The following is a 19,051-nucleotide window of genomic DNA, read 5'->3' on the forward strand; positions in this document are numbered from 1 at the left end:
GTCAACCAGGGCTGATGGTTGACGCCGGACAGCGTGGAGGTAGGTCACGGCGTGGGGTGGCCGCAGGAGAAGTGACGGCGCGGCCGCAGTCGATGTGGAGGGGGCGGGGTGTGGGGGTGGTGGTGGTGGGGGTGGTGGTGGGGGTGGTGGTGGGGGGGGTGTGAGAGGGGGTGGAGGGGAGGTGGAGAGGGTGTGAGGGGGTGGAGGGGGGAGGGGGTGTGGAGGGGGGAGAGGGGGGTGGAGGGGTGGAGAAGTCGAGTGCTGGGGAGGGGGGAGAGTGCCGGGGAGGCGGGAGAGGGCCGGGTAGGGGGCAGAGTGCCAGGGTGAGGGGCCGAATGTCAGGGAGGGGGGAGAGTGCCGGGGAGGGGGGAGAGTGCCGGGGCGAGGGGGCGAGTGGCGAGAGGGGGGAGAGTGCTGGGGTGAGGGGGTGAGTGCCGAGGTGAGGGGCGAGTGCCGGAGAGGGGGAAGTGCCGGGGTGAGGGGGCGAGTGGCGGGAGGGGGGAAGTGCCGGGGCAGGGGGAGAGTGCCGGGGCGGGGGCCAGAGTGCCGGGGCGGGGGGGGAGTGCCAGGATGAGGGGGCGAGTGGTGGGGAGGGGGGCGAGTGCCGGGGTGAGGGGAGAGGGCGAGGGAAGTTGTCCCTCTGGCCAGGTGCCAGCTCCCAACAGACGCTACCATGCAGTCCATGGCACCTGGCTGCGGGGGAGGTATGCACAATGCTGACATGTCGTCGTTTCCCCCACCCCCACCCCCTGCAGGCCATTATGTTTGCTGATCAGCTGGTGATGTTGGCCGCCGTGGCAGCAGCTTCACTTCTACATGTTGCCCTGGGGTAGGAGGAGCAGCGTGCCAGGGAGGCGGCGGAGGCTGCCGCAGAGGAGCGTGCTGCAGAGGGGCAGGTGGCAGCCGCCCAGGCTGGAGGGCCGACCGCCCGACAGGACGAGGAGGAGGATGAGGGGGAGGACGAGGTGGTGGCACCACGGTGACGGAGACGCCCGAGGAGGCCCCGTGTGTACCGGTCCCGCTTGTCGTACCAGGACCTCACGGACCGGGAATGCAGGAGTAGACTCCGGATGAGCTGGGAAACCGTGGCACACATCTGCCACCTGCTGGCACACCTGGCACCGTGGCAATGGCGGAGCACACCCTCTCCCCGTGTCCGTCAAGGTTACGGTGGCCCTGAACGTTTATACCACGGGGTCATTCCAGGCGCCGAGTGGGACCTGTCCGGCATCTCGCAGACATCGGTGCACCGGTGTATCCGGGCAGTGACAGACGCCCTATATGCCATTACAGACCACTACATCCGGTTCCCTGTGGACCGGGCCAGCCAGGACGCCCAGGCCGTCGGCTTCGCTGCCATGGCCGGGTTCCCCATGGTCCAGGGCGCGATCGATGGGATGCACGTCGCCGTGCGGCCATCTGCAGATAACAAGGCCGTGTTCACCAATAGGAAGGGGACCTATTCCATAAACATTCAGCTGGTCTGCGACCACTGCATGATTATCCTGCACGTCTGCGCCCGGTACCCGGGAAGTGTAGATGACTCATACGTATGGGCGCAGTCTTACATCCTCGGCATGTTCGAGGGACGCCACCCCCCGGCTGAGGGGCTGGTTGCTGGGTGACAGGGGTTACCCGTTGCGGTCGTGGCTGATGACGCCTATACGGAGGCCACAGAGTGACGCGGATAATCGCTACAATGATGCCCCTGCAGCGACAAGGGGTGTGTTGGAGAGGGGCTTTGCGCTGCTGAAGATGCATCTCACGTGCCTGGGCCGCTCTGGAGGGGCCCTCCAGTACCCGCCAGATAGGGTCGGCCGCATCGTTGTGGTCTGCTGCGTCCTGCACAACATAGTCCAGCAGAGGGGCAATGTGCCGCAGGCAGAGGAGGGGGGAGTGGAGGAGCAGCAGGACGAGGCGCAGTCCTCCCCAGAGGAGGAGGATGGGGGCAATGGTCAGGGCAGACTGGCTGGACATGGACGGGAGGCCTCCCACCGTTACCGGCTGGGCCAGCGGGCACGGGACAGGCCGATAACTGCCCGGTTCACTGACTAGGGGGGCGTGGGAATCGCCGAGTATGGGCACAGACCGCACACCATGGCACCAGCCGACCACCCTCACCCCCCCCACCCACCCACCACCAACACCCTCACCCCCACCCACCCACTACCAACACCCTCACCCCTCCCCCACCGACCCGCCACCAACACCCTCACCCCCCCCCCCCCCCCCCACCCACCACCAACCACCCCCACCTCACCCGCATGCACACTACCCCTCCATTGCACATCCACCTGCGGCACAGCTGGCCTGGCTCACACGGTCGCCGGTGGAAGCGTGTCTATTACAGGCCATGGAGGATGATGACAACCCGCTCTGCGATGAGCTCTGGGCTCTACATCGTTGGTCAATGTCTGACCCATGGCCACAGTACCACCCTCCACCCGGACCATCCCTGCATGCGGCCGTGACACTCCAGCACACGGTCCCATCCTCTGCCCGGGGGGACCGGGGGGGGGGGGGGGGGGGGGGGTCCAGGCAGGGCCGGCGGGAAAAGCAGATGTACAGGGCAGGGGGTGACAGTGAGGTGCGCCGGTGGGGGGGGGGGGGGGGGGGGGGGGGAGTGTGGGGCTGGTGGAAGACCGTCCTACTGACCCTACGGTCCAGGAATCTCCCAGTACCCCGCCTGCAGGAGATCCTCCCAGACCCCCTCCACTCCATCCGGTCTCAGCTCTGCACTGCAACTAACCAGACGCCTCACGAACGTCTCCTTATCTTCCCTAGGAAGTCCTCCTCAGGGACCTCGCTCCCGACCTGGCTGGCAGCCCCCGGGGCCCATCCTTGTCCGGAAACACGCGCGGGCGCACAAGTCGGACCCGTTGGTCGAGAGGGTCCATTTACTCCACGCTAACCCCCAGTACGCGTACGTGGAGTACCCCGATGGCCGACAAGACACAGTCTCCCTACGGGACCTGGCGCCCGCCGGATCTCCTCCCTCGCCCTCACCACGTTGCCAGGTTTTTTTAAAAATGGATTTTATTACAAACATATATCAGAACAGGTTACAGCGAATGAACACCCCGGGAAACATGCTTCCCTACAATCAACTATACAGTCTGTACAGATTTTTCACTCCCCGCGACGAACAGCCACTCAAACACGGTCACAAACATCCCCCACCTTTCCTTAAACCCCCTGAAGAGCCCTTAACTCATACTTTATCTTCTCTAATCACAGGAAGTCATACAGGTTACCCAACTAAGCCGCTACCCCCGGTGGCGATGCCGACCGCCACAGCAAAATTCACCAATCAGAGAGGCCAAGGCCAAGGCACCGGCCTTCCTCCTCTCAATGAGCCCCGGCATCTCCGAGCCCCCAAATATTGCCACCAAAGTGTCCGTGTCCACCTCCTCCTCCATTATCCTGGCTAAGACCGCAAACACTCTGTAGCGCTAACAATTATACTCAAAGCCGAGAGACTAGTACAATAGAGGCTTTATTGTTGTACGATGTTGTCCCTCCATCTGCAACAGTAGACTAAGGGTCTGAGCAGCTCTCATACTTATACACAAGCTCCCTGTGGGCGGAGCTAGCTGGCAGGGTCTTACCGGAGGAACCTGTATTACAGGTACAGGCATACATCCCCCTACTGCAGTACACATAACTACAGTGGTTATCTCACCACATTCACCCCCTGTAAAAAATGATTCCGGCGGAGGTGACGTGTAACTATAATACAAAGGATGATCTATTTACAAAAGGGTTCAAACAAAGAAAACCAAGGATCCATCCGGTTAGCAGGTTACAGGTTGAGCCGAATCGGCGGTCAAACGTTCCGCTGTGATCGGCGTAGCTGTGGTGGTGATGTCGGCACAGGCAGTGATGGCAACGATGGTGCAGGTACTGGCGGTGTTGGTGCTGGCTGCTGGCGGAACGACTCCGAGAGCGAGCTGAAATCTTCCGTGTCCTCCAGTGTGGGCAGGGGGACGAGTGATGGACCTGGTGGGGACGAATATGGGGGCGCCGGGGAAAAGTAGGGTGGCGCGGGGGAAAAGGGGCGTGGGCATGGGATCAGCACCTGAGGGAGCCAGGTCCCGGAGCGAGACTGTGTCCTGGCGGCCATCGGGGAACTCCACGTAGGCATACTGAGGGTTGGCGTGGAGTAGGCGTACTTTGTCCACCAGGGGTTTCGCCTTGTGGTGCCGGGCATGCCTACGGAGAAGGACAAGGCCCGGAGTCGTGAGCCACGTCGGGATAGACACCCCGGATGTAGACTTCCTGGGGAAGGCAAAAACACGTTCATGGGGTGTACTGTTAGTTGCGGTGCACAGTAGTGACCGAATGGAATGGAGCGCATCAGGGAGGACCTGCTGCCAGCGAGCGGCTGGGAGGTTCCTGGACCGTTGGGCCAGCTGGACGGTCCTCCATACCGTCCCATTCTCCCTCTCTATCTGCCCGTTTCCCCGGGTGTTGTAGCTAGTCGTCCTGCTGGAGGCAATACCCCTGCTGAGCAGGAACTGACGCAGCTCATCACACATGAATGAGGATCCCCTGTCACTGTGGATGTAGTCGGAGAAACCAAACAGAGCAAAAATGGAATCCAGGGCCTTGATGACGGTGGCAGACGTCATATCCAGGCATGGGATGGCGAAGGGGAACCTAGAAAATTCTAGGTGTTGCGGTCGGTGGAGGGGAGGGGCCCTTTGAAACCCACGCTGAGGCGTTCAAAGGGGCGGACGCTTTCACCAGGCGTGCGCGATCTGGCTGGTAGAAGTGCGGCTTGCACTCCGCACAGACCTGGTAGTTTCTGGTGACTGTCTGTACTTCCTCGACGGAGTAGGGCAGATTGCGGGCTTTGATCAGATGGTACAAGCGAGTGACCCCGGATGGCAAAGGCTCTCGTGCAAGGCACGGAGCTGGTTCACTTGTGCGCTGGCACATGTACCTCGGGAGAGGGCGTCTGGGGGCTCGTTGAGCTTGCCGGGGCGATACAAGATCTCGTAGTTAAAGGTGGAGAGCTCGATTCTCCACTGCAAGATTTTGTTATTCTTGATCTTGCCCCGCTGCGTGTTGTTGAACATGAAGGCTACCGACCGTTGGTCAGTGAGGAGAGTGAATCTCCTGCCGGCCAGGTAATGCCTCCAGTGTCGCACCGCTTCAACAATTGCCTGTGCCTCCTTTTCAACAGAGGAATGTTGAATTTCGGAGGCCTGGAGGGTGCGTGAAAAGAATGCCACGGGTCTGCCGGCCTGATTCAGCGTGGCGGCAAGGGTGACATCTGAAGCGCGCTTTCTACTTGAAAAGGCAGTGCCTCATCTACTGCGTGCATCCCGGCCTTGGCTATGTCAGATCGAATGCGGACGAAGGCCTGTTGTGCCTCGGCCATGAGGGGAAAATGTATGGACTGGATAAGTGGACGGGCCTTGTCCGCGTATTGTGGGACCCACTGGGCGTAATAAGAAAAGAACCCCAGGCAGCGTTTGAGGGCTTTGGGGCAGTGGGGGAGTGGAAGCTCCATGAGGGGGCGCATGCGGTCGGGGTCGGGCCCCAGTAGTCTGTTTTGGACTACGTAGCCGAGGATGGCTAAGCGGTCTGTGCGGAACAGGCACTTCTCCTTGTTGTACGTGAGATTAAGGAGAGATGCGGTGTGGAGGAATTTAGAAAGGTTGGCGTCATGGTCCTGCTGGTCATGGTCGCAGATGGTGACATTGTCGAGGTACGGGAAGGTGGCCTGCAGTCCATACCGTTCAACCATTCGGTTCATTTCTCATTGAAATACCGAGACTCCATTCGTGACGCCGAAGGGAACCCTAAGAAATTGGTACAGACGACCGTCTGCCTCGAATGCAGTGTAGGGACGGTCCAATTTACGGATGGGGAGCTGGTGGTAAGCGGATTTCAGGTCAATAGTAGAGAAGACCCGGTACTGTGCAATCTGATTGACCATATCAGATATGCGGGGGAGAGGGTACGCTTCGAGCTGCATGTACCGGTTGATGGTCTGGCTGTAGTCCACAACCATCCTGTGCTTCTCCCCGGTCTTAACCACTACACCTGGGCTCTCCAAGGACTGTTGCTGGCCTCGATGATACCCTCCCAAAGCAGCCGCTGGACTTCGAACCTGATGAGGGCCTTGTCCTGTGTGCTGTACCGTCTGCTCCTGGTGGCGACGGGCTTGCAATCTGTGGTCAGATTGGCAAAGAGTGAGGGAGGCTCGACCTTGAGGGTCGCGAGGCCACAAACGGTGAGGGGAGGTAGGGGTCCGCCGAATTTGAGGGTGAGGCTCTGGAGATTGCACTGGAAATCCAGGCCTCGTAAGAGTGATGCGCAGAGGTTGGGGAGAATGTACAGACGGAAACAGTCAAATTCCATGCCCTGTACAGTAAGTTTAACCAGGCAGAAACCCCGGATCGGGACAGAGTGGGAACCGGAGCGAGAGAGATCTGCCGGTTGGCGGGATGGACTGCAAGAGAATAGCGCCTTACTGTGTCCGGGTGGATGAAGCTGTCGGTGCTCCCGGAGTCGATGAGGCAGGAGGTCACGTGGCCATTGACCAGCACCATTGTGGAAGAGGGTGCCAGGTTGCGAGGACGCGACTGGTCGAGCGTAACGGAGGCGAGTAGCGGGCGATCGGCAATCGAGTCTGATGAGTCCGCCGAGTGGCGGTAGTGACCCGTGTCCCGTGGCCCCGTCCCGGGGAGGACAAAATGGCGGCGTCTGGAGTACCTGTGTGGGAGAAGATGGCGGCGGACAAGATGGTGGCGCCCATGGAGCACACGTTTTGGGGTTGGCACAAGATGGTGGCGCCCATGGAGCACACGGTTTGGGGTTGGCACAAGATGATGGCGCCCATGGATTGCACATGGCGGTGGGGAATGAAGATGGCGGCGCCCACTGATCGCACGTGGGGTCGAGGGAAGCGGACGGCAGGGCCCATTGTGCGATCGGCTGAGGTGAGGGGGGGGAACGGGGGCGCGATAGCGGCAACAGTCCGGGACAGACACACCGCTGCAAAGTGGCCTTTCTTGCCACAAGCTTTGCAGGTCGCGGTGCGGGCCGGGCAACGTTGGCGGGGGTGCTTCTGCTGACCGCAGAAGTAACAGCGGGGACCCCCAGGAGGTGCGGTGCGGCGAGCGGCACAGCGTAGTGCGCGGGGGCGGCTGCTGGGGGGGTTGGTTGCGGGGTCGACGAGGGGTAGGACAGGTGGGCCTGGGGAGGCCGTTTGCGGGGTCCACAGGGGGTAGGACAGGTGGGCCAAGTGGCTAGCGGAGTAAGATCGCGCACTACGGGAGGCGGCCGTCATGGGAAGCGCCAGAGTCGTTGTGGCCACGAGGTCCAGGGTGGCCCCAACAGCAGTCATTGCCGGATGGGGTCCGATGCAATGCCTGTAACAAAGGCATCGCGCATGAGTAAATCAGAGTGTTCTGTGGCTGTGAGGGCCCGGCAGTCGCAGTCTCGTACCAGAGGTATAAGGGACCTCCAGAAGTCCTCAATCGACTCACCCGGCTGCTGGACGCGAGTAGAGAGTAGATGTCTCGCAAACAGGGTGTTCGCCGATGGTGCATAGTTCTCCTTGAGCAGTTCCATAGCTCTGGTGTAGTCAGTCGCATCTCAAATTAGCGGAAAGACACTGGAGCTAAGTCTTGAGTACAGGAGTTGTCTTTTTTGAGCCTCCGTCGGGGGAGGGTCCGCTGAACAGATGTAGGCCTCGAAGACTGCAAGCCAGTGAACAAAGTCTTTCCTGGTGTGAGGCGACTGCGGATCCAGCTGCAGACGGTCAGGCTTGATCCTGATGTCCATGGTGTAAGGAAAATTACACAGCAATAAATTGTGGCGCTAACAATTGCACACAAAGACTCGAGACATGTACAATCGAGGCTTTATTGCTGTGTGATGCTATTCCTCCGGCGGCAGCTGTAGAATAGGATCTCAGTGACTCACATGCATATTTATACACAAGCACTCTGTGGGCGGAGCTAGCCGGCAGGGGCTTACAGGAACCTGTATTACAGGTACAGCCATTCATCCCCCTATTGCAAGTACACATATCTACAGTGGTTATATCACCACACACCATTTCTTTGATTGGTTAACCCCACACACTTTGCCAATGGTCCTCAACTATTTCCCATTTTAGAAATCTGTCTGACTAGAAACCAGCTATACTGCCTGCTTTAATGGCCTTGCTACATTATTTACCGCACCTACTTCCCTTTTAGATGAGGAAGATCTGCTGAATGAGGCTGCTATTTCTTCAGTGCCAGGCACATCTAAGGAAAACTTTGTCTATGTCGCAATCATTGATATTAGCTTTTTACTTGTGTACCAAGATCCATCTCTGTAGTTTAATCGATATAAAACATCACATAATCTGTGTCAATAGCGGTGCAGTATAATACTGATTTTGGTTTTTGTGTCTACAACATTTCTGATTTATTGACTTTTCTAATCATGAAATAAAATCATTGCAATATGCATATTTCGATAAAATACCTATACATATTTGAAGATGCTTTTAATTATTTAAGGGGGAGAGTTGGGTTGAAAATCACACAAGCTGCTAGCTGTGAATAAACACCCAAGGACACACACTGCCAGTGGTTGGTTTTCAGGCATGGACACACCACAGGTGATAGCTCTCAAAAACTGTAAAAACAATGTGGGATCATATTTGCACAGGGATCAAATTGTCAGCAGATAACAACAGGGATAATACTTTATAATAATAAAGTATTATTATAAAGTAAGGTAATGACAAGGATTATAATGGGACTTCCGGTTGCGGCTATGTGGAGCTAAGCCGCACGTTCGGCAGCTCCCGCCAGGAACGGACTTTTGGGCTCTTTTAAGGGCCCCCAGTGGTACTTGTTTGACAGTTCCCGACGTGGGAAGTGTCTGCAGCGGATCCCCAGTGGTCTATGGTCTTGACCAGGAGTGGGGCCAGCAAAATAGCGGTGGCAGCGCCTAAGAAAAAACAGGGGAAGAGAATCAAGATGGCGGCCAGTGGAGGCCTCGAGGAATGGAGGCAGTGGGCGCAGGTGCAGCAGGAGACTCTCCAGCGCTGTTTTCAGGAGTTCAAAGTGGAGCTGCTGGACTCGCTGAAGGCGAATACGGACAAGCTGCTGGCGACGCAGACAGCCCAGGGGGTGGAGATCCGGGAGCTCCGACAACAAGCCTCTGAAAGAGTGGATGAGGCCGCGGCCCTCGCGGTAAAGGTGGAGATGCACGAGGCGCTCCACAAGAAGTGGCAGGAGCGGTTCGAGGAGATGGAGAACCGGTCGAGGTGGAAAGATTTGCGGATCCTGGGCCTCACGGAGGGGCTGGAAGGGTCAGACCTGGGGGCCTATATGGTAGTTTTGTTGAACTCGCTGATGGGAGCTGGGTCCTTCCAGGGGCCCCTGGAGCTGGAGGGGGCCCACAGAATACTGGCCAGGAGGCTCAAACCAAATGAGCCGCCACGGGTGGTGCTAGTGCGGTTCCACCGGTTCGTTGACCGAGGGTGCGTGCTTAGGTGGGCCAAGAAGGAGCGGAGCAGCAAGTGGGAGAACACGGTTGTGCGGATCTACCAGGGCTGGAGTGCGGAGGTGGCCAAGCGGAGGGCCGGGTACAACCAGACAAAGGCGGTGCTCCACAGAAAGAATGTAAAGTTTGGCACGTTACAGCCGGCGCGTCTCTGGGTCACTTTCAAGGACCGGCACTTTTATTTTGAGTCCCCGGAGGAGGCGTGGGCCTTTGTGCAGGCCAAGACGCTGGACTCTGACTGAGGGTCGGGGGTTTGTAAAGAACTATGTTAACTTTTGGTGGGAAGGGTCTCTGTTTTATGCTGTTTTAAGCTGGTTGTGTGTTGGTTCTTGGGCGGGTGGGGTGCTGTCTGTTTTTTTCCGGGGGTGGGGTCGGGCAGAGGGAAAGCGCGGGCTTTTCTTCTGTTTCCCGCGCTGAGGGTGGATGGGGCGGGGAGGAGTAGCCCCACATTGGGAGGGGTCAGAGGTGTGGCGGGAGCTGCCGGGGTCAGCAGAAGTTAGCTGGCTCACGGGATGGCTACGGTGAGAGTAATGTGGCTGGGAGGGGTCCTAGCCCGGGGGGGGGGGGGGGGTGAGGGTACCGGGTTGCTGCTGAAATGGCCAGGAAGGAGCTGGAGTCTGCAGGGGGGGCTGGGGTGGGGGTTTGCCGCCGTGGGGAACGGGCCGAACGAGGGGTGCTGACCTGGGGCGGGCAGGGGACGGGTTATGGCTAGTCGGCAGGGGAGGGGGGCAGGAAGCCCTCTGATCCAGCTGATAACTTGGAATGTGAGGGGGCTGAATGGGCCGGTCAAACGGGCCCAGGTGTTTACGCACCTGAAGGGGCTGAAGGCGGACGTGGCTATGCTCCAGGAGACGCACCTGAAAGTCGCGGACCAGGTTAGACTGAGGAAGGGCTGGGTAGGCCATGTGTTTCATTCGGGGCTGGATGCAAAAAATCAGGGGGTGGCGATTCTGGTGGGAAAAAGGGTGTCGTTTGAGGCATCAAAGGTGGTGGCTGACAGTGGAGGGAGGTATGTGATGGTGAGCGGCAAGTTGCAAGGGGAGCGGATGGTGCTGGTGAATGTCTATGCCCCAAATTGGGACGATGCGGGTTTTATGCGGCGCATGTTGGGCCGCATTCCGGATCTAGAGACGGGGGGCTTGATACTGGGGGGGACTTTAACACGGTGCTGGATCCCCCATTGGATCGATCCATGTCCAGGATGTGGTGATATGATCTGCATACTCGTCTGCCATTGGGCCAGAACGTCGGCTTACCATTGGCCCTGGTCGGTCATGTGCCTCTCGACCGATTGGCCGAGAGGCTGAGTTAACCACGCCTCTATTAACGAGGTATAAATGGTCAGACGCATGACGATCGGCCCTTTCCATTGTAGACGATCGCAGAGCTGTGTTCTAGTCAATTAAAGCCTGTCTTTGGTAAATCACTCACCTCGCGTACAATTGATGGTACAATTGGATGTGAAATGTTGCTAGTTGACGATTTTCAATTGGGAATCACTTTTGTCCAAGTCCAAGGTTTGTAGATTCAAGCTCGACACCACAATGTCCCACCAAAGGAGAGTTGCACGTTCAGCAATCCCACTTTTCAGTTAAGGGGCTAAACCCTGCCTGCCACTCATGGTGGACATAAAAAACACACGTGCTATCGGAAGGACAGCGAAAGAGTTCAATTGCAGAAACAGATTATTTGGCCATTTTAGTGATTGTGGAATCTTGCGGTGTGCACATTGGGGGGTCATATTCCCCTACAGAACAAATGTGACTACACTTCAGAAGTACTTAATTGGATATAAAGTGCTTTGGTCATGCTGAGGATGTGAGAGACACTTTATAAATGGAAATTCCTTCTTTACAGAAACAATTTATTATAATTATTACAATTTATATTGGACATAAATATATACGGCCTGATTTAATGGCCACGTTGCGCCCAGTGAGGATCTGTGTGGGCCGGTTAGATCGTAGAAGCCCAAATCAGGCACCGAGTAGTTTGTGATTTAACCGGCCCACTCCCATTGGTGGGATCCGGATATTGTCTCGACATGGTGCAAAGCTAATTGAGGTCAATTAAGGGCAATCTCCACCTCATTAACAAGATGGAAACCTGATCTAATGGCTTGCCGTGATCTAACCGAGAGGTCATGTGGGCACTGATTAGTACTGGTCCACACAAATGTGGTCCAGGCTTCACAGTACCTGGGGAGACTCTCATGCCACTGGAAAACCAGTGGGTGGTCAGGTACAGGGCAGCACCCTGGCTCTCCCTCTGGCATTGGCAGGCTGGCACCTTGGCACTTGCACCGACACTGCCACGGTGCCAGGTGATATGCCAAGGGATGGGGCCTACCCCAGATAAAAGGGGGGGGGAGGGGGGAAGAGAATAATGGGCCTCTGAAATGTTTTGGGGGGTGAAAAGGGGCATGGGAAGGTCTGAAAAAGGGCCCCCTCAGTGACTCTATAGCAGTGTCCTCACTTGGTGGGTGGGGTAATGCCCATGTAATTGGGGGGGGGGGGGGGGGTGACATTGTCCGTAGATGGAGGTGTGGCAGAACCCTCAAGCTCATTTAGAGATCAGGGCACCCTTTCAAATCGATGGCTCGATCTCGGAGGACCCGGTTTGGTGATGAAAATAATTCCAAGTGTGGGCTAGCCTGTAGAGGAACTTCCCAGTGCCCACACAATCACTAAGTGTGGTTAGATAGCAGTGGGGAACTTGCCGACAGAGTCGGTGAGAGACTCCCAGATAAACCCGCATGAAATTATACTTAGAAACTTTTCCGTTACATCGTGCCCATAAGAACACAATACATTAATTTAAAATGGGCTCTGAACTACAATTATGCCATTTTATCCACTTATTCCCTGGCTGCAACTTCTCCAAATGTAGACGACACTTTAGTTTGTCTTTTTGCGTACAATACCATTGGAATACAGCTGGTATGTATAAGCATAGGTTGACGGCAGACATCAACTGTAGAATTTATTCCATATTTAACCAGTAAACAACTGATTTGTTCAATAACACTCACTCATCGATACATTCTATATTCAGTGACTTATTGCTCAACAGATTTTGCATATTATTGCTGGGTAATGGGTAATAAACTGGTTCAACACCAATAGTGTATTATTTACTAATTATCACAATTAATAATAGAAAAAGCTTTAAAAAAAGGAAATTTACATAGGTTCCACTGTACAAGTTGAACGCAAACACGTTGATATGAGAAATATTTTGAAGCAGTAATTTCTTTTAATCATGAAGAACAAATTCTTGAAAGTCATGTAAAACAAGATGAAGTCTAATAAATTATAAAGTTCTGCTAGTGTGCTTTTTTTCACAAACGAAGCAGTGGACATTTCCATCATCAATAGGTATGGCAGACATTAAATTAAAATACAGAATACTTATAATAAAATAATCATTAAAAAAAATTTCCTTGCATTATTTGGTGACCATCGGCTTCCTGAAATTCAAAATAAGGTTAAGTAAATACGATTTTTTTCCAGGCAATACTGGACTCAGTTAAGGCCAACGGACACTTTAATTTGTAATAGTTGTTTTTTAAAAAATAAATTTAGAGTACTCAATTATTTTTTTTTCCCAATTAAGGAGCAATTTAGCGTGGCCAATCCACCTAACTTGCACATCTTTGGGAAGAATGTGCAACACGGGCAGAATGTGCAAACTCCACACGGACAGTGACCCAGGGCCGGGATCCGAACCCGGGTCCTCAGCGCCGTAGTCCCAGTACTCACAACTGCGCCACGTGCCAGCCCCAATTTGCAACAGTTAATGAACAGAAACTTAAATAACTGACAACAAAGCATCATCTAGCGTCTGGATGCGTATACATTAATGCTGCTGTAGTAGTTGAAGAATTAAACTCAATTTAAGACAATACCATAAACATGGGTTGCATAATTAGATAACAGAGCAAAAGAACAGGTTTCAAAACTCAAAAGCCTTTTTCTCCTTTGTGGGAAAGGGGCAATTAATGGATCAATGCTGCTGCTACAAATATACCTCATCCTAATTATGGACTGATGTCAATACAGATTATGAAAAATGAATCTTGTGTTCATAGAAGCACCTTATCTTGTCTTACATAGAGACATACTTACCACAACATGCACATTTCAACCAAAAGCCAGTCAATGCGCAATTGTGTTTCAAGTGTGACGAACTGCTTTGAACTGCAATTGCTGTGACACAAAACAAGGTGAGGGACTAGCTTATCTATTTTTAAAAGTATTGGTTGAAAGAAGGTCAGCCAGGAAACCAACATTTTTCCCTTCTGCTGATTGAATTGTGCCACAAAAGCTTGAACGACAGGATTAGGCAGACTTGGGGTATAACAGCTCATCTGAATGACAAATGGACAATATTCTCTGGATTTCTCAGAATGGATTTTGTGTTTAACCACATGTCAATTCTCAGTCAACTCAAAGTAATGAATTGCATTTCTTTGCAATATTTGAGGTACACGATAAGAAAATAAAGAAATATCTAAAAGTGCATTTAGTTAAATAATCAGCCAAACACAGCAAAAAAAAAAACTGATGGCACAGTATTTCATTAGTGGTCACTTTTGTGCACTCTCCATTATAGTGTGTAGTTTTATAAAAGTTGATATCCTATAAAAGTTGACCCCAGTTTTTCAGGGAACAAAGTCCAAAACTTTCAGAACCAAAGTTTTATCCTGATGTTAATGATTCGATTTCATTGCAAATGTATAAATACTAATGAAAAGTAGTACCAATAAATAAATGCGGAAACATTTAAATTTTCTTTTTATTTATGGTTTGTAATCCTAGAATCCGTTTAGTGCAGAGCAGAAAGAATCCATTCGGCCCATTGAGTCTGCACCAATCCTTTGAAAGACAATCCTACCTAGACCCTGTAACCTCACCCTAAGGGGTAATTTAGCATGTTGAATCCACCTAACCTGCATATCTTTGGACTGTGGAATGAAACCAGAACACCCGGAGCAAACAAGGGGAAAAAGTGCAAAATCCACAGTCACCCAAGGTGGGAATCAAACCCGGGTCCCTGCCGCTGTGAGGCAGCAGTGCTAACCAATGTGCCACCATGCTGCCCTAAAATGTTCTAAAATAAATAAAATGTTAATTATTATCTATGCTTTTTGATTTTTTTTTAAACTTTATTCCATTATAATGGTCTATTTTGGATTTCATTTGGCTCCAAATCAAGCACATGTCAACCCCTTGGAAGAATTAGCCAAGTAAAAATCCACCCCATGACTTTTGGCTGAAAAAGTTGGTCTCAAAAATTAGACTTTGACATAAGTATAGACAGTACCGTTATAATTTATATAGCAATCTCAAATTAAATTTCATGTTGCAAGAAGATAATAGTGAAAATAACATTTGTTATGTATAGCTATTATTTTATACTAGGTACTGAAAAATAAATTTGGAGGCAATTAATTACAAGGAGTATGAAGTGTTCAGTCACTCAAAGACAAAAGTTTGGATTTTAAGAAAATCTGGCAGCCTGCTGGACTTTAATATCAGAATACTAAGGTACATTCCTGCACAAATGGGATTGAAGAAAGACATACATTTTAAAAAATGTATCCTTTTTATTCTGAGGGGGGACTATTTTTCAGCTCAATATTGAACTTCACCTCCCCTCAGAATCCATATCCAAAACAGCCCCGACTGTTGCAAAATGCATCCGAAAATAATCCACACTGATAGATAATTTCCTGGCATGAAATTCACACAAAGGTTTTGTATCTGACAAGTAAATTAAATCAGTCAGTGTGCAGTGGTGTCCAAGCGAATCTGGATTTGAGATATTTGAAGAACGGGAAGCAGGAGCTGGAATGCGTCCTGAACGTAGGTTGCACTGTTGGAAGCCTGGAAGAGAAGTTTAAACATGTTACAAAATTTGTAATAGATTTGTCTTTGGCCAAAAAAATTAATTCCAGTTGTTCACATGCATGGCAGCAGAAGGACAAACAGGTGAGTTATGCAATCCTGCCTCTGCATTGGAATTACTGGATGAATTCTAGAACAAAGAACAATCCAGCGCAGGAACAGGCTATTCGGCCGTCCAAGCCTGCGTCGATCATGTGTCCTAACTAGACCAACCTCCTGTATCCTTCTATACCCCGTCTGTTCGTGTGCCTATCCAGATAAGTCTTAAGCGTTGCTAATGTATCTGCCTCAACCACCTCACTTGGCAGTGCATTCCAGGCCACCACCACCCTCTGTGTAAAAATCTTCACCTGTACATCTCCACTGAACCTATTCCCCCCTCACCTTGAACTTGTGCCCCCTTGTACTTAGCATTTGTGGCCTGGGAAAAAGCCTCCAACTGTTCACCCTATCTATACCCCTAATACTTTTAGAAACTTCTATCAGGTCGCGTCTCAGCCTCCGTCTCTCGAAGGAGAATAATCCCAGTTTATTCAATCTCTCCTCTTAGCTAATACTCTCCATACCAGGCAACATCCTGGTAAACCTTTTCTGTACTCTCTCCAAAGCTTCCACGTCCTTCTGGTAGTGCGGAGACCAGAATTGGACACAGTATTCCAAATGTGGCCTAACAAACGTTCTATATAACTGTAACATAACTTTCGAGATATTGATACCCCATCCTATGAAGGCAAGCATGCCATATGCTTTCTTTACCACCATTCCAACCTGTGCTGCCACTTTTAAGGATCTGTGGACCTGCACGCCCAGATCTCTCTTTGTCTCTATGCTTGATGGTTCTGCCATTTTTTTAAATAGCTCCCACCTGAATTGGACATACCAAAATGCATCACCTCCCATTTGTCCAGGTTAAATTCCATCTGCGATTTCTCTGCACAATTTTGCAACCTATCTATATCCTGCTGTATTCTCTGACAATCTTTATCACTTCCTCAACTCCTGCAATCTTAGTATCATACACAAACTTGCTAATCAGACCTAATACGTTTTCTTCCAAGTCATATATATATATTACAAAGATCTCTGCAGAACACCACTAGTTACAGACCTCCATTCGGACAAAAACACCCTTCCACTGCTACCCTCTGTCTTCTATGGCCAAGCCAGTTCTGGATCCATCCAGCTAGTTCATCCCTGACCCCATGTGATCTAATCTTTTGCACCAGCCTGCCATGAGGGACCTTGTCAAATGCTTTACTAAAATCCATGTAGACAATATCCACAGCCCTTCCCTCGCCAATCATTTATGTCATCTCCTCAAAAAATGCAATCAAATTAGTGAGACATGACCTCCCTCGTACAAAACCATGCTGTCTGTCGCTAATAAGACCAGTCACTTCCAAATGTGTGCAGATCCTATCCCTGAGAATCTTTTCCAACAATTTTGCTATCACTGACATCAAGCTCATTGGCCTATAATTACCCGGGTTACCCTTGCAACCCTTCTTAAATAACGGTACAACATTGGTTATCCTTCAATCCTCTGGGATCTCACCTGTGGCCAATGAGGACACTAAGATTTCTGTCAGAGGCCCAGTGATTTAATTTCTTGTTTCCCTCAGTAATCTGGGATAGATGCTATCTGGCCCTGGGGATTTGTCTACCGTAATGCTTTTTAACATGCCTAACACTTCCTCCCGCCTAATAACGACCTGTTCTCAAGTGTTTACACATCCCTCTGAGACACCACCAATCAACGTGTCCCCCTCCTTTGTGAATACTGATGCAAAATACTCATTCAGGACCTCACCTACTTCCTCTGGTTCTACACATAAAATGTCCTTCCTTTGTCCTTGAGTGGACCAACTCTTTCCCTAGCTACTCTCTTGTTCCTCATATACGTAGGGCGGTATTCTCTGACCGATTCTCGCGCTGGTTCTAGAATAGTGCTGAGATCTGAGCTTTTACTGAATGCTGGCAGGCCTTGTTTTACTTTCTGCCAAGCTTTCTTTTATAACAAACCACAGCAAAGGATCAATACTGGTAATCAGACAGTGCAGAAGTTGAAACTGAGAGAAGACCAGATAAATTAGGAAGCTGTGATCAAGCTAAGGATTTTAAAAACCTCAAGGTTGTCACAGATAACAAACAATGAGGAAGTCAAGAGCTGACAGTTTTGCATTCCAAGGACAGCATTTCACATAATCTGCAGGTACTTTCCGTATTTGGTCCTACAAATAATTTGATCTTTTCTCCTACTGACTGGTTTGCACAAAGCAGTTGTTTAAATTGGCAGTCTGCTTTCATGGAACTCTCAAAGAATGACAAAAATGAAAGAAATATCTCAAAAGGAAATTCCCTCCAATGGCAAATTGCTTAATGTTACAATGTCCTTTATGGTGTTCTATTTGCAGCTGCTGTGAATAGGAGCCTTGCTGTAGGCAAATATAATTACTGACTTCTACAGAATGCACTAGCGATATTTTTGTGTAATGGCAATTTATAAAAAGAACTTGGAATTATATCACATCCTTAGATGTTCTAAAATACTTTGGAACCTAGGAACATAGGGCTGAGGAGCAGGAGCAAGCCTTTTGAGCTTTCAATCCCGCTCTGCCATTTATATGAACAAGGAGCAGGAGTAGGCCATTCATCCCCTCAAGCCTGCTCCGCCATTTAATAAGATCACGGTTGATCTGATAGTAATCTCAAATCTGCATCCCGCATACCCCAGATAGCCCATCACCCCTTCCTTACCAAAAATCTATCCACCTTGGCCCGAAAAATATTGAAAGACTGATTCCACCATCTTTTCAGGAAGGGAGTTCCAAGGACTCACTCCCCTCAGAAAAGATTTTGCCACATCTCAAGTTTTAAACGGGTAACCACTTATTTTTAAACAGTGACCCCTAGCAGTAGATTCTGATCCTAGATTCAATAAGATTATATCTGATCTGGTCGTGGTCTCAACTTCACTTCTCGGTCTGTCCTGCATAACCTTTGATTCCTGTGTTTATCAAAAATTTGTCCAAACCAGCCTTAAATAAATTGAATGACCCAGCCTCCACTGCTTTATGGGGAAGAACATTCCACATACAACACCCCTCTGAGAGCACAAAATTCTCCCATTTTCATCTGAATCGGGAGATCTCTTATTCTTAAACCATGTCCCTTAGTTCTAGTCACCCCACAAGAGGAAACATCTTCTGGTATAGTGTACTTTTGAAGTGTAATCACTGTTGTGCAAGTAAATTTGTAGCCAATTTATATACAAGAGCAATCTCCGAAACAATAAGACAAAACAACCCAATCATATTCTTTTTGATGCTATGTATTGAGCTACAAAATTGCTACCAAAGAAAGTTAAATGTTCTATCAAACATATAAATGATTTTCAACAGTAGAAAATAATTACTTTGACTTTTAATTGGATACTTTTGATTTCAACTAAATGAACATGAAAAAAAAAGAAATAGTTTGCTTCTATATATCTTTCAGAGTGTAATTACTGTTATCATGTGAGCATCCAATCTACACACAGCAAGGACACAAACAACAGTGAGGACCGCACGGCAGCACAAGTGGATAGCACTGTGGCTTCACAGCGCCAGGGTCCCAGG

At 50.9% G+C, this 19,051-nt stretch overlaps 1 protein-coding gene across 2 annotated transcripts in view; it reads right to left on the reverse strand.

Annotated features, from left to right (window-relative positions):
* Positions 1–12,466: 12,466 nt before the first annotated feature.
* fam114a2 (family with sequence similarity 114 member A2) overlaps positions 12,467–19,051 on the reverse strand; it is a 36,402-nt gene continuing 29,817 nt past the window's right edge. The window contains exon 14 of one of the 2 annotated variants that reach the window (XM_038795800.1): positions 12,467–15,410. In XM_038795800.1, coding sequence (XP_038651728.1) covers positions 15,309–15,410 — 102 coding nt within the window. In that variant the 3' untranslated portion in view covers positions 12,467–15,308. The remainder of the gene's footprint in view (positions 15,411–19,051) is intronic. The other variant, XM_038795799.1, reaches the window with a different exon arrangement.

This window comes from Scyliorhinus canicula, chromosome 4 (genome assembly GCF_902713615.1).
Source record: "Scyliorhinus canicula chromosome 4, sScyCan1.1, whole genome shotgun sequence".
Taxonomy (NCBI): domain Eukaryota; kingdom Metazoa; phylum Chordata; class Chondrichthyes; order Carcharhiniformes; family Scyliorhinidae; genus Scyliorhinus; species Scyliorhinus canicula.